Source organism: Capra hircus, chromosome 5, assembly GCF_001704415.2.
Source record: "Capra hircus breed San Clemente chromosome 5, ASM170441v1, whole genome shotgun sequence".
Classification (NCBI taxonomy): Eukaryota; Metazoa; Chordata; class Mammalia; order Artiodactyla; family Bovidae; genus Capra; species Capra hircus.
Genome location: NC_030812.1, coordinates 999,643 through 1,015,927, shown reverse-complemented (window position 1 = coordinate 1,015,927; position 16,285 = coordinate 999,643). Strand labels below are relative to the sequence as shown.

At 41.4% G+C, this 16,285-nt stretch overlaps 1 protein-coding gene across 2 annotated transcripts in view; it reads right to left on the bottom strand.

The window, feature by feature from the left end:
• Positions 1–16,285, bottom strand: part of LGR5 (leucine rich repeat containing G protein-coupled receptor 5) — a 128,602-nt gene that overhangs the window by 13,545 nt on the left and 98,772 nt on the right. Inside the window, exons 6-13 of one of the 2 annotated variants that reach the window (XM_005679712.3) lie at positions 14,667–14,738; positions 10,596–10,664; positions 9,149–9,220; positions 5,792–5,863; positions 5,576–5,644; positions 5,363–5,434; positions 1,676–1,741; positions 424–495 (exon numbers count right to left, since the gene is read on the bottom strand). In XM_005679712.3, the coding sequence (XP_005679769.1) occupies positions 424–495; positions 1,676–1,741; positions 5,363–5,434; positions 5,576–5,644; positions 5,792–5,863; positions 9,149–9,220; positions 10,596–10,664; positions 14,667–14,738 (564 nt within the window). The remainder of the gene's footprint in view (positions 1–423; positions 496–1,675; positions 1,742–5,362; positions 5,435–5,575; positions 5,645–5,791; positions 5,864–9,148; positions 9,221–10,595; positions 10,665–14,666; positions 14,739–16,285) is intronic. The other variant, XM_013963635.2, reaches the window with a different exon arrangement.

Below are 16,285 nucleotides of genomic sequence, written 5' to 3'. Positions count from 1 at the left end.
AATACTTTTAGTCACCTCCAGGTGATTCTTATGCACTCAGAGAGACTTGCACTGAAAAACTGACCAGGAAAGAAAAACAGGCAGGAAGAACTGTGTGGTCACCCTGTTTTTTTCATGCCAAACGATCTCTGCCAGTTCCTGGATGAGAATAGAATCACATTTTGCAGGCTATTTAATAGCTTGGCCTCCTTCCTCTTTATCTAAGTCTCATGTCTGCTGACCAGCAAAGATCTGACTGCAAATTTACTACTTTTGAACTTGTTCCTGGAAATGATCATGAGAAAAATATTTGCCTTCTTATGGTAGATACACATACAAAGGCCCAACAGTACCTGCATACATTGAAAAGGAACTGTTAGAGGAAGACCCAAAAGAGATAAAAACTGCTCTATGATGGGGAAAGTACTGGGAGGCGGTACTCACAGAGATCGGAGGCTGAACAACTGCTGGAAAGTGTCAGCTTGAACTTCATAGATTTCATTATGCCGCAGGTCTCTGAAATGATAGGTTCCAGAGACTGACTTCAGAGTCATCGGTTTCTAAGATAAGTCTTCAGAAAAGTTTTACAAGTGATTACCTTCCCTCAATCAAGGAACACGTGAACTACGACTGCCAAGTGACTACTGAAAAAAATTTTCATTTTGTTTTAAAAAGAACAGGACGATTTATACACTTAAATAAGTATTGCCTCTCTTTCAAACAAATACTTATTATTCCTTTGGGTGAGCATGCTCAGTTGCTTCAGTCGTGTCTGACTCTGTGAGGCTCTATGGACTGCAGCCCACCAGGCTCCTCCGTCCATGGAATTCTCCAGGCAAGAATACTGGAGTGGCTTGCCATGTCCTCGTCCAGGGGGTCTTGCAGACCAGGGATCAAACCCGAGTGTCCTATATTACAGGTGGATTGTTTACTGTTGAGCCTCGAGCTACATTCCCAATGGAGCATCGTTCAAACACTTTGAGGATGCCTCTCCAGGTTCTGCCTTCTGAGCCTTATATTCCTTGAGGGTCTTCAGGAGTGTCAAATGTTTATCTTCCAAAGATGGCTTTCCCCCCCCTCCCTTAATTGCCCAAAGGCATTCAGAGAAAAATTAAGTGGCAAAGGATAGATGGTTAATATTTTTTGATCAAAAACAAAGCATGACTCAAAAAGGCTGATGTCTAATGCAGGAGGCAATTTTAAGAGAGGAATTCTAAAATATTTTATGCAGAAGTAGCAACAGTAGCTCCTGAAATAAGACAAATATGGAGTCTCCTCTGAAGGTGATTATCATGAAGCAAACATACCAATAAACTCAAGTTCCCCAGTTTTCAAAATTAATGCCATACATATGAGTTTCACTTGTGTTCAGGAAAAAAAAAAAGATATTAATGCCACTCATTGAAGGTATAAGTTTAGAAAAAATCCAGAGCTTAAACAAACCCAGTTCATTACTATACCAGGTTAGGGAGAAAAAAACTATAATAAGTGCTTTACTTATAGTGTAATGTATGGTAAAATAATATTATCTATGTTTCCCAACTTTACAGCCATCCTATGCAGTCATGTGTGTAAGAAGGGCAAGCTTCACATGTCTCCCCAGTGAACCACAGGGTAAGCAAACCAATGACCCCTGGAAATGTGAGTTTTGGCTCTTGGTTTTCACTTGGTGACTTAGAGACTCTTACAGACATACATTTTCTGAAGCTTTTTGCAGACTGAAAAGCTGGGTAAATCTTCTAGCAGGTTGTAAGAAAGGTCTCTGAAAAACAGAAGGTTAAAAGGGAAAAATCTGTTACATGTTAGTCATCAGGAAATGTGCTTTTCTCTCCCTGTCCCTTCACGATGATCCAGCTCCCAAAGGCAGACTCTGAACGTTTCCCCAGCCCTGACATGGAGCAGGTAGTCATACGCATTATTGGATTAAGCAGTAGATTCAGATGTCAACTGAAATGTAACTGTTATACTTCTTTAATTGATTTAATTTACTTAATGAATTTATTTATATTTTGTTAGTGATGATCTACAATGTTCTAGCTATTATCTTACAGAAACGAGTACAAATTAAGTTAAATAATTGTGCCTCTGTTTCTAAGAGCTGCTATATCTGTACAGCTAAGAGAATCACTGTTGGTTCTTTTCTAATCAACAGAAAAAAAAAATCCCTTCAACAATTCAAAACACAGCACTAACTTTGAAATCAATCATTACAAGAGGTGTGTGGGGGGGGGCGGAAATCTAAGAAAGTCTTCAGCCAAAACTCAACAAATTACAGAATAACAAAAACATCTGGACATATTTATAGTATAATAGAGCTAATCGAAAACAAGCCATGATAATTTGCAGAAAGCTTAAAAAAAGAAAGCTAGTAGATAAAGTAACAGATAGATATTAAAAAAGTCTTGTCTCATGTTTTAAAAGTTATCTGCTAATCAGCTAACTTATTTTCATGCCTGATTCTAAATCTTAAAACCAGATCACCACTTATGCAACTTAAAAATCCATACTGTTTTCTGAGAGTATTTTGAATTATTTTATTCTTGTAATTGATTACTTTTGTTATATTTATTGAATACATGGAATTTAAATAGAAGTACAGTTCAACTTACTACACATGAATAATTCAGATAAAGCTGTGTGGAAACACAAATTTGTAGTTTACACTAGAGATTTAAAAGACCAAACCAAACCAGTGAAAAAAATACTCTGCATCTATACACAAATAACACTTGATTAACAATGTCGTGTGTATTTTTGAAAAGTAGTGAATGTGATAAAGTGGACACACATAAAAGCTGCTAATAATTTGGTTTGCTCACCTCCACAGACTGCAAGGGGACCAAGCCTTCCTGTGTAACTCTCAGTAGGGGTATATGAAACCTTCTTCTACATAAAGACACAGTGTCACCTCCTACCTACCTTCTATCTAATGATTTTCATGGCTAACATTGATCAAGCACTTCTTATATATAGACACCATGTTTACAGCTTGACCTGAATTATTTTGTTTAATCCTAGTGGTCACCTTATGAGGGAAATATTGTGTTGATTCCCATACAAAGCAAAATGACTTGACTAAGAGCACCAGCTAGTCAATGGGGAAAGCCATGCATAGCCAAGTCATTCCCATGGGAGGGAAAAATCACTCATGTACAGGGACACTGCCTCATTCAGCAGGTACTCAGTGGATGATCCAGCCACAGGAAGGGAGCACTCAGACCTATACTTCCAGAACATAAAGCAGACTGGAGTCAAGGTCAAGACCTGTGGTTGTGCTCTCAACTTTAATTCTACTTGGTTGATGTGCTGAGTGCAGCATTAATGTCTTTTTCAATTCTCTCTTTAAATGAAAAGATATGGGTTGCTATAAAGAACAAATTAATACTATAGACTGACATATTTTGAAAATAGTAAGATAGGGACTTCCTTGGTTGTTCAGTGGTTAAGACTCCACACTTCCAATAAAGGGGGCCTGAGTTCTATCCTTGGCCAGGAAATCCCACATGCCACATGGCCCAAAAAAGAAAAAATGAAAAGAGCAAACAAACAAACAAAAACCAAAATAACCCAAAAAACAAAAAAGAAAGTAGCAAGACACTGCCATTCATACAATCGCATTCTTTCAGGCCTTTCAGGGTTTCCACTTAAGGAAAGAATAATGTTGTAAAGGAAGTGAGAAAGATGACGGTAAGTGCTAACACCTGGGCAAAGTGGGGACGTGCTAACACCTGGGCACGTTGGGGAAGTGCTAACACCTGGGCACGATGGGGAAGTGCTAACACCTGGGCACGTTGGGGAAGTGCTAACGCCTGGGCACGATGACTGTGCTCCAGGTGCTGGTATAAGTATTGGGCTTGTAGTAACTTACTGAATCCTCATGATGATCCCCTGAAGGAAGTAGATTTTATAGATCTTTTATAGATTGGGAAATGGAGCGCATCTTTTATAGACTGGGAAATGGAGCGCATCTTTTATAGACTGGGAAATGGAGCCCTGGAAGGAATAAATAACTCACTCAAAATACTATGATCGCAGACAGAGAGGCCACATTTGAACCAGAAAAACAGACCCCAGAGCCTTTGTTCTTAACCAGCTTGCCAGTCAGCCTCAGTGTAGGCAGCTCTAGACTCAGGTGCTTTACCATTCTGTGTGACCTTGTGGAGACAGATGCAATTTAAATACTGCCTCCCAAAAAACAAAGCAAAACAAAAAATACTGCCTCCCTACTTATCAGTTATAATGGGTGAAATCCTGGTCCTGTTACTCAGCCAGCTTCCTCAAAACTGAGCATGTGTCCGGGCTGTCTTAGGCATGGCGGGCAGAATTCCAAGATGGCTGCTGAGATTTCCACCTACTGGTGTCTAGACGCTTTCTCCCAGTTATTCAGCCCCTGAAAAATGTTCCCATTCTTCCACTTAACATTGTAGAGCTGCTTGCCATTTGCTACTGGACAAAGCTTGTGCTAGAATCACAGCTGCCACAGCAGTCTCCTTTCTGAGAACAGAGCCCTGTGAGGGACCCAGGGTGCTTTCATGACATCCCTGCAGTGCTGGAGGAGGTGATAACAGGGCATAGAAGGAGGAGGCTGAAAAACGGAAGGTCAAAACCAGGCTCTCCCAATTCCTATAAACTACGTTTTGTAAAATGTGGAAAGGGCAGAGAACGAAAGTCCCAAGGCAACAGAAATAACACAAGCAAGTTGTTTACCTGTTAGATGAAACATTAGAACATGGCACCCACAACTATACTGGAAGAATGTTTGGTTGCCTTTATCAAGGTTTGTGTGGGTCTCATAATTTTATTTTGGCATCCATATTGGGTTTCTGATCCATGATTTTTTTTTCCCTGCTTTGCAGAGGATTTAGAGGGAGGTGGGAATGAAGTTATATTGCCTTGTTCATATCCATTTTCTGAAAGGAAATGTGCTCCAGTTGAAATGCTAATGGGAGACTGTCTGGGACTTGGAAACCAGGGGTCCACTGCCATTATTGTTGTTGTTGCTGTTTAGTTGCTGAGTTGTATCTGACACTTTGCGACCCCATGGGCTGCAGCCCGCCAGTCTCTGTCCATGGGATTTCCCAGGCAAGAATACTGGAGAGGGTTGCCATTTCCTTCTCCAGGGGATCTTCCTGACATGGGGATCAAAGCTGTGACTCCTGCACTGGCTTTTTTTTTTAAACCACTGAGCCACCTGGAACATTCCACTGCCATTATTACTAGGGTCATATCCAAGAGCCACTTCCCTGGACCAAGGCAGGCAAAGGAGGCCTGACCTCCTGAAGACCTTCAAGGAAAGAACTTTCTCCTCTTTTAAAGGATTACTGAAATAATGCCTGTCATTTCAGTCCTGTTTACATAATATTATTGCCTTACTGATACGCACAGCACTTGCAGATTAGGTAACTGATCACAGACAGTTTGAGGAAGAGATGAGATCTGGGCTCCAGTTAAAGTCCTGTTGAAACACAAACCAGACATCATTCTTGTATTCAGACATCATACAGGGACATATTTTGATTCATTGATGTTAAGACTGGTCAGGCTTGAAGGGCAGTGGTGATTTAGGGCAAAGTCAAGAGCCTACTCAAGTACTTACAGACTCTCCAGGCTCGCAGTTCCAGTTAAATCAGGAAATTCAGTTATTTGTGAGGCGCCATTCAAAGTCCTAGAAGGAGGATTATCTGAGTATTACTGGCAGAATATTCTAGAAAGGGTCATTTTTATGGCCATTTCAAAACACTTGAAATGTTCATTTGGTCTTCACAGCAACCTTGCAAAGGGAAAATAATTGGTAAGAGAAATAAACACTTACAGTGTTCTTAGTTCAGGTAAATGTTGAAAAGCAGCTCTCCCAACAAGCTGGATGGGGTTGTCATAGAAATGTCTGAAAAAATCCAAACACCAATGTCTTATTATAAAACTTGCATGACAAATGAATATTCCTTCCAAATTTCAACAAATAAAATTATGTTATTTATGTAATTTTGATTATTTGACTTCAGGTAAACTTCAAAACTATTTCACTCACATTATGAGGCTTTTGGTAGGAAATCCATACTACTGAAAATTTCTGACAAGGCAGATATGAATGTTAGCTACTATGGAGAAAAGCAAGTGAACTGGCTGTTTTTTAGTCACTAAGTCGTGTCTTTTTTGCCACCCTATGGACTATAGCCCACCCCTCACCACTGTCACGGGATTCTCTAGGCAAGAATATGGAGTGGGTTGCCATTCCTTCCTCCAAGGGGATCTTCCTGACCCAGGGAATGAACCCGGGTCTCCTGCATTACAGGTGAAATCTTACCAAGAGCCACTTGGGAAGCCTGAACTGACTGTGTAACACTTAAGACTCTTCCTCTACCTCCAATATCTAGAATATCCATCGAGTGGCAAAATGTTATTCAAGGTGCTGGCAGTTATATCATTAGCTAAAGGAAGATGAAATTCTCTATATTTACATGAGGGTCAATATCCTCTAGTCAAATCTTACAGCATACACAAAGGACTCTTCAAATATATTTGAGAGGAAATTTGCTACTCTGGGTTTTATAACTTTAGATTTTAAAAATTTAATTATTGCTCTAAAAGTTAACACATTAATAGAACTGAAAAAATATTTTGTTTTATGGATGTTTTCAATGTAATGATATTTGAACTGCCTGGTAGTTGGGAATTGAAGAGAACTTGGGGGGATGGTCAGGAGGGTTGGCTTGAGCCGTGCGGAAAGCTGAGAATATCGGCAAAACGAGTAGGTGTCTAAGTTAAATAGACAACCCTGACTGTGTTTCACAGCAAGAGAATGACAATACGGATGCTGTGCTTCCAGGGGGATCACTCTGCTAGTGGTAGAGGCAGGGAGGCGAGTCTTAGACTGGTTAAAATCTAGAGGATTTAGAGGGGGGAAATGAAGTGGCAGAGGGGATGGAAAGAAGTTATGGTAATGAAGTGGCAGAGGGGATGGAAAGAAGTTACGGTACACTGGGTCTTTCCATCCCCTCTGCCACTTCATTTCCCCCCTCTAAATCCTCTAGATTTTGACCAGTCTAAGACTCGCCTCCCTGCCTCACGTGTACACCTGTGGCAGATGCATGTTGATGTATGGCAAAACCAATACAATATTGTAAAGTAATTAACCTCCAATTAAAATAAATAAATTTATATTAAAAAAAGAAGTCATGAATAGGATGGGGTCTACAGAGGTAGAAATTAGCCTGGGTAACCAATGCAACAAGAAAAACAAAGAAATTGAGTCAGGGTGGGGAGTGTGGGCGGGAGTGGCAGTGGCAAGGGCTACAAACAGGTAGAAGCAAGGAGAAAAGTGCTTCCTGGAGGAAACACTCACGGCCGTCCTGTAGCGGATAGGAGTGCTGATCGATATCGGGGACTGTTAGTCCTCTTCATGGGTCATTACCATACCAAAAGAGTGATTAAGAAAACCAGTCCTGCGGCTTCAAGAAACAAAAGGGGTAAAGAAAGGCAATACAGTCTGCCAACTTTCAGTATGTAAATACTCTCTAATGAGAACTAATGTTTGTTGGCAATAAACTTTAACCCCCTTAGTTTGCCAACAGACTGTCAGAACATTTCAGAAATGATGAATGGCTTGTTTTTTTCTCAGTTGTCAGGGCTAATTGGGATTCCAGCTCATTTGTGACAAATGCCACCCGGTTCCAGAAAGCCTCTCTGTCAAGTTGGCACAGGAGAACGGCTACCTGCCAAGAAGTGCCCCTACAGTCCTCTTCAGAAGTTATCCTTACTCCCCCTCCTCCATATTTCAGACCTCTCCCCCATGACCTCAGGCCAATACTATGCCCCAAACCTGCCAGTTGCCTTTTAATTAAGAGCCAGACTAATACTTACATATTTTCACCTTCCTCTATATACCTACACATGATTAATTTTCTGTTTGTGCTAAATATGAAACACAAAATTAATCATATTTTGAAGCTGTAACTCTATCTTATGCCATTATGGCATATAAATCCTCACATACACATTTCTAGGACACAGGCACCTTTCTAGAATTACACCCTAGTTTGTATAAAAGTAACTCAGTGTTTGGACTTAAACATGACTGTGTATAGAGACTTAGTATAAAACAGTAGTTCCCTCATCTCCCCCTCCTTCTTGCAGTAAGGGACCTCCATTGTATATAATAATATATATGTATCTGTTTATATTTTAGCTTACTGAGGTCTAATTGACACACGCATGTATTATTGTGCATGCTCAGTCGTGTGTGACTCTTTGTGGCCCCATGGACTGTAGCCCACCAGGCTCCTCTGTCCATGGGATTTTTTGGGCAAGAATGCTGGAGTGGGGTGCCGTTTCCTTTTCCAGGGGATGTTCCCGACCCAGAGATCGAACCCAGGTCTCCCGCATCTCCTGCATTGGCAGGTGGGTTTTTTTTTCTTCCCACTGAGCCACCTGAGAAGCCCTAACTGAAACATAATATTGTATATTTAAAATTTACATGGTGGCAACTGGTTGTACGTATGTATTGTGAGGGCTTCCCAGTTGGCACAGTGGTAAAGAATCTGCCTGCCAATGCAGGAGATGCAGGTTCAGTCGCTGGATGAGGAAGATCCCCTGGAGTTGGAAATGGCAACCCACTCCAGTATTCTTGCCTGGAAAATTCCATGGGTAGAGGAGCCTGGTGGGCTACAGTCCAAGGGTCCCAAAGAGTCAGACACAACTGAGTATGCATACACACATACATTGTGAACGAATTCCCCCCATGTAGTTATTTATCATACACTTATCTTTTTTGGTGAGAACATTTAATGTAATAAGCTATTCTTCTAGTATACTTGGGTTCAAGTTCTGAATGACTAGGTGACCTTGACACTGACATTTTAAAAATCAGATTTTTTTTTAGAGATAAGCAAAAAAGCATTTCATAAGATGATTGTGAAGTGAGACGAAGCATTTGAAGATACCAAACATAAGGCAATGAATATTTTAGGTCCTAGAAAAAGAATCTTTAATATAACTTCAGCATTCAGCTAAAATCTAGCAAAACATCTCCACATATACTTCTCTGTATGGATTTTTACAGTGACTGAGACAAAACTTGGGCAAATATAGAACATTTATTGTATTATGCTTAAAAGGACAATGCATGCTATATTGCAGGATAGAAAAATCGAAAAGAACTACGACCACTTACATTGTAATAAGAGAAGGGTTGCCTGCAAAGGCCTTCTCCGGTATTGACTTGATATTGTTGCTATGAAATCCTCTAGAAAGAGAGAAAAGACAGTTTATAGAAAATAACCGGTGGGGTAAAATCATTTCATAGTCCCTTCCCCAAACCTGTGGCAATAATCAGCATTTTTAGTAACCAGAGGATAAGGTTCAATTCCTCCAAGCGTTTTGAAACTTTCACGCCCTCACTCTCTAGGAGAAAAGGAAATCACAAGCTGTCATCTTGAATGAGGAATAAGGAATCTGAAAATAATAACCGTGCTTTATGGAAACTTTTAACCTACTGTTATAAAAAGAAACCATCTATCCATTACTATCCAACAGAGCATCGTGGTCTAACGACTTGAGACAGAGGAAACCATCTTTGGAGAAAAGATTATGATCACTCCTCCTGACCCCATTTGCAGCCAGGAGAAGAGAAAATTGACTTAAGCTGCAGTTAAGTGGAGATTTAGGTAATCTCCTTATGAGGACAAAATTTCCTGAGCCGAAGAAAGGTGCCCCAGCTCAGTGAGTCTGTAATAACAAATTGATTCTCATCTATCGCTGTGATGTCATCTGACTGGCAGAGGGGCAGAGTCAGTGGTCTTGGTCTATGTGGGTCTGTGGCTGAAGGAGGTGAGTGGCAGTTTCGGGGCTGCCTGAGCCAGACAGTGATGACTTCTCGGGTAAGCGCCACATGGGCGTCCTGCAGCAGAACCCCACAGAGGCTTTTTCTTATAAACAAGCCCTGCTGTCTACCTCCTTTAGCTGTGTGTCTTATTTCTGTCTGCCGAGAGAAGAGGCTCTGTGTTTATTTTTCTTTCCAAGTGTTAGAACATTACAAAGGTTATTTATGTATTTAGGTATTAAGAACAGTAATTAAATTATAAATATAAAAAGATGATATATGCAACCTAATAGCTGAAAGGTAGCTTTATCATAGTAAAATGGTGGGGTTCTTTAAAAATCAAATAATATTTATGAAGCATTAAAGGAATATGGAATAATGTATAGGAAGGCATCTAACATTATACTAAGCCTGTACACTGTATTCATCTAGTCCTAGACTCATGCAACCTAGAGAAGTTTGTTGCTGGATATGCTCAGCAAATTAGTGAATTCCAATATAGTTCTCTACATACCTATAGAGCATATAGAAATGTTGGAAGAATACGACTTAGGAAAAGATAATGGCTTAGAGAAATACATACTTTTTTCCTCATAAACACAGAGAAATCCATCATAAATTTTAAAAGATTATCTGCTATTTTTGGTGATAGAATCAAATTAAAATACATTTTAGATGTAGTTAACCATTATTTAGATGACCTTTCAAATTCTTCTTAGTCATATTATATACAGTAGTCAAACACGTTTTAAAATACATTCACAAAGAATAGTTCTCCCACTAAATGTGTCCTACTTACAGTTCTTTAAGGTTGGAGAGTGTCCTGACTGCAGTGGGGAATTCATCAAGATTATTATAATTTAAGTCTCTGAAAATAAGTAAATAGCATGTTCAGGTTTTCCTTTAAAAATTCATGTACATGACATTTACAAGGAACGTTAACATGATCTTCCCATGGACCAGTATCACTGATAGCAATTCCGTCTCTTTAAGGAGAGACTTTGTTGGCTTGCTGAGCACCATCATTCCACAAGTATCTGCACTGAAATGATTGTTAGGCTGATTGTGAGAAATTTCAAAGAGTCAAGGCTCAATGGCCCTGGGCATTAAAAAAAGGGAAGGAGTTTAGGATGGGCGTTACACACTGCTATATTTTAAAAGGATGACCAACAAGGACCTACTGTGGATAGCACGTGGAACTCTGCTGAAGGTCGTGTGGCAGCCTGGATGGGAGGGGAGAGCTTGAGGGAGGATGGATACATGTATATGTGTGGCTGAGTTCCTTCTCTGTTCACCTGAAACTATCACAACATTGTTAATTGGCTATACCCTAATACAAAATAAGCCCCTTTTTTTTTTAAGGACATGTACAGCATCGTAAATGTCCAAGTGTCTAGAACACGTGGCCAGGTGTCTGTGGCTGGCCGATGCCGTTCTTCACCTGAACCTGGCTCACCAAGCTGCCAACGAGTGTGTGCCCTCCTCGACCGCCTCTGCTTTCCTGGCCCTGCCTTAACCCTCTGACTTTGGCCCGTCACTTTTCAGAGGCTCTCCTGAGAGGACCTCTAGGAAGGAGGCTTTATTCCTGACTCAGGTGCAGTAACTGGCCTTTCTCCCAGCCTGAAGTCCAGGGTGACGGCCTGCTTCTGCAGGCGCTGATATGGTACAGGGTGCTCTGAAGAAGGACATCAGGTCTAGAATATCCACATGGTCACAAATGAGGATTCGTTTTCCTAGTCTGTGAGGCAAAGCTCTATCATCCTTCATGCACGGACAGGGAATGACCAGACAATCAATCTCAAGTCATTCGTCTCTCTGTTATGACACAAATGGCTTTTCAATCCCATTACTCACAAGTGCTTTATAGACTTACTCCACGTCTGAGCTACATCTCCATATGAAAAAGTAATTGCCTCCCGATCTCTGGGAAAGGCAGATTTCCCAGATGATGCAGAAAAACCTTTTGGTCAGGCAATCAGATGTGGTTAGATCTTCCTCTGTGGGGAAGAAGTGCTATTTAATTTTAAGAGAGAGATAATTTGACCGAGTTAAACATGAATCAAGATTCCTACTTGTCTGGCACAAACCATCCTTAAGCTATACAGCAGGCAGGAAACTTGTGTCTTTTGTGGACATAAATTTTCTTCCTGTTTGTAAGTCTCTCCAGATGCTCTGTTTTGATTAAATGAGGATTGGATCCTTATAAATTACCCAGATTTCTAGTGGAAAGGAAGATGTTGGGAATAAATTGGTTATTTTACCTATCCTCTGGAGCCCTGGGCAAAGTGAGGGAAGAGGGGACATTGAGACTTATATGAATTTGCCCTGAATGAATGAATTTCCTGAATTTGCAATCCTGGGTCCTCATGTCAAACATGGGGGGAAAAAAAAAAAAAAGAAAGACTATTTATGTAAATAACCTATCAAAGCCCATCTTTGTTTTCTGTTCCTATTGAGTTGAAAAGGACTGGAAGGTGCTTTCCATTGCTAAGATCCCCAATCCAGCCCTTGTGTAATTAAAGGAGAATTTCTAATTTTTCCAAGCAGCTGATGGGAACAGCTGGCCTGTGCCATTAAACTGACTTCAAAGTCCTGCCTAGACACATTCACCTTTGGCATCTCCACATGAGGATGGTTCCTCCTTCTCAGAGGAAGTGCAGTGACTTAGTAACCCCGGAAGGACAGCCGTTAGGCCCTTCAGGAAATGAGTGAACCCAGGTCCGGTGAGATGCTGTGCTGATCAGGTACATATCGCTAAGTTCCATATGCAAATGAACAGCGGGCTCCAAGGCCACAGGAGAGGTGTTCTTTGGTTACAGCCTTCTGCTGTCCAGGTCAGAGCTGGTTTTGCAGCTTCAGTGATTCTGTGTGGCTTATTTTGTGTGCCTGCTAAGTCACTTCAATCATGACTGACTCTTTGTGACCCTACAGACTGTAGCCCACCAATCTCCTCTGCCCATAGGATTTCCCAGGCACGAATAGTGGAGTGGGTTGCCATTTCCTTCTCCAGGGGATCTTCCCAACCCAGGGATCGAACTCTCGTCTCCTGCATTGGCTGGCAGTTTCTTTATCACTGAACCACCTGGGAAGTCCCAGACATGGATTTTGGAGTCAAATTAGAGAAGGAAGCAAGCCTCAGTTTTGCTGCTAACTGACTATGTCATGTTGATAAATAACTTTCAGTTCAGTTCAGTCGCTCAGTCGTGTCCGACTCTTTGCGACCCCATGAATTGCAGCACGCCAGGCCTCCCTGTCCATCACCAACTCCCGGAGTTCACTCAGACTCACGTCCATCGAGTCCGTGATGCCATCCAGCCATCTCATCCTCTGTCGTCCCCTTCTCCTCCTGCCCCCAATCCCTCCCAGCATCAGAGTCTTTTCCAATGTGTCAACTCTTTGCATGAGGTGGCCAAAGTACTGGAGTTTCAGCTTTAGCATCAGTCCTTCCAAAGAAATCCCAGGGCTGATCTCCTTCAGAATGGACTGGTTGGATCTCCTTGCAGTCCAAGGGACTCTCAAGAGTCTTCTCCAACACCACAGTTCAAAAGCATCAATTCTTCGGCACTCAGCCTTCTTCACAGTCCAACTCTCACATCCATACATGACCACAGGAAAAACCATAGCCTTGACTAGATGGACCTTTGTTGACAAAGTAATGTCTCTGCTTTTGAATATGCTATCTAGGTTGGTCATAACTTTTCTTCCAAGGAGTAAGCGTCTTTTAATTTCATGGCTGCAGTCACCATCTGCAGTGATTTTGGAGCCCGAAAAAATAAAGTCTGAGACTGTTTCCACTGTTTCCCCATCTATTTTCCATGAAGTGATGGGACTGGATGCCATGATCTTCGTTTTCTGAACGTTGAGCTTTAAGCCATCTTTTTCACTCTCCTCTTTCACTTTCATCAAGAGGCTTTTTAGTTCCTCTTCACTTTCTGCCATAAGGGTGGTGTCATCTGCATATCTGAGGTTATTGATATTTCTCCCGGCAATCTTGATTCCAGCTTGTGTTTCTTCCAGTCCAGCGTTTCTCATGATGTACTCTGCATATAAGTTAAATAAGCAGGGTGATAATATACAGCCTTGACGCACTCCTTTTCCTATTTGGAACCAGTCTGTTGGACCCTAAAAATGGTTATCATTTTTTTCTCTCTCTCTTTCTCGCTCTCTTTTTTGGCTGTACCACTCAGAATGAGGAACTTCCCTGACCAGGGATTGAACCTGAGCCCCCCACAATGGAAGTGTGGAGTCTTAACCACTGGTCCCTTAGGGAAGTCCTGGAGCCTAAAAAGGGGTCATACTAGTGTTCTCATAGGATGGTTGTAGGACTGATTTGAAACCATGTGTGCTGAGTGCTCAGTACAATATTTGGTTAGAGATATACTCAATAAAGGGTAGCTGTTATTAAGTTTTAGGCTTTTGAGTTGCTCCTGCAGGAACCTCCGTTTGCTGATGAGATGCCTGTTCCTCTCTGATTGGACAGAGTCTGACACTTGTTCGTCTGCATCCTCTCATTCAGTGGGGAGGGCCTAACTCCTGAATGGTGAGCCTGAGTGACAATACTGAACTGATCCCTGACAGAGAGTACACATTCCTGAGCAAACAGTCCCTGCTCAGTAGAGGACATCTCATTTAGCTTCTAATGATTCCAACTAATTTATCACTCTCGTTAGATTAAAATAAAATCTCAGTTTTATTGTTTGGCTCTATAGAGTGTGTATAGGGGCGTAAGATAAAGCCACTGTAAATATCTGTTTAAAGCTCAGGCAATTAACCAAACCAAATAGCAATTTTTACTTTAAGGCTATTTTGATTCCTTCCAAATAGTCATGAAAACACTGAGAAAAGGGCAACAAATAAAAGGTCAACTCACAAAGTCTCTAGGCTGTGGAGCCCATCAAAGCATTTCTTTCCCAGGGAGTGGATTCTATTGTTATGGAGATGTCTGGAGGAGAACATTACAGACAGTCAAGAGGGCGCATTGCACATGGAAAGTGAGGCAAAACGTTTTGATTGCTGAAATCCAAAAACACTTACTCTAGAGAATGCACTAATTATATGTAAGAGATGCTTTGTTTAACATTTCTGTTCGCTTGCTTTAAAGGCTTTATGCCCCATTCACTCTTACCAGAGATGACTCTACACCACAGAATTTAACAGTCACAGTTTTACCTTTTGGGTTTGAGATATCATGGAGTGAATAATAATTGTGGGATTAGCAACAAGGCTGGTAAAAGTAAATTCAGGTTGATCAGTGTGGCTTTGGAATACAGAATGTTAAATAGAGATTCTGACCAACATCGACAAACGGAGGGTGGAGAGGAGGTGGTCTGAGGTGTGCTCAGTTTCCACCAAAGCTGATGGCTTATCGCGGCTGCTTTGCCAGGGTGGGGCCACAGGTTAATAGGAAACAACAATTTCAGCCACAGAGAATGGGGATCAGATTTTTTGACTGCCCAAGGAGATTAGTTATCTTGTTGTATAAATGTGTCTGATTATCATCTTTGGCTCAATGATAAGTCGGTTACGTCAGGGCCAGCGAGAACAGCTGTGTGCATAACTGAGAACTGGACCAAGTCCCAGGGGGATTTTTGGGAAATGGGCTTAAGGGGGCTGGGGGGAGAGAAGAGCTGAATCTCTGTAAATTCATTCCCTCTAGTGGAAGGAAACATTAAGGCACCTACCCAGCTTCTGGTGGAACAGAAGCGTCACCTTTGTATATGAACTACTTCAGGATAGAAATTTGTTAACGTCACCCCGCATGTCCGATCCTTTCAGACAAAGGTTGCTATTCTAATAAATATATGCTGGTATCATGTGAGATCTATGTGGCACTTATTGAGGATCTTTTACAGGCAACACATGATGGGAACCTCAAAAGATGGATGAGATGCTGGCCAGCCCTCAAAGGAGTACACACCGCAGGGCAAGAGACGGCCCTATCAACAAGCAAAGTGCAATGACTGAAGCCCGCGGTGGGCTGGGGGCAGGAAAGCAGCTAAGGCAGAAACAGTGCAGCAGGCGCTTTCCTCGAAGCAAGCTAATTCTCGAGCCTTTCAAGCAGCTCCTGTTGTCCTCTGTCAGCACTGACTGTATTATATACGTGGGGCATATTGCTGCCCTCTTGAGCCGTTTATTTTTCCTACTATTACTTGAGATCGTTTTAGTTTACTTAAAATAATGAAATCTAGACCTCAAAGGGAAAAAGCTTTACAAATGCATAACTTGTTGTTAAGGGTTTGTCCCTTGCTTCTGTTACCTTGGAAGGGGTTCAAGAGGTACTTATGAAATAATAAGAAGGGCATATTTCAACTTGACATGCATTACAAATTAGTATCAGAAATAAGGGATTTTTATTACCTTTGGTCATGGGACTAACTATACAGTGTGGTAATTACTCCTGTAATATACAACAGTTTCCCTGAGAGGTCATATTTTGTTATTTCTGAATGCCTAGCAGTGCTTAGCAGTTACCAGGTGCTCAATAAATGT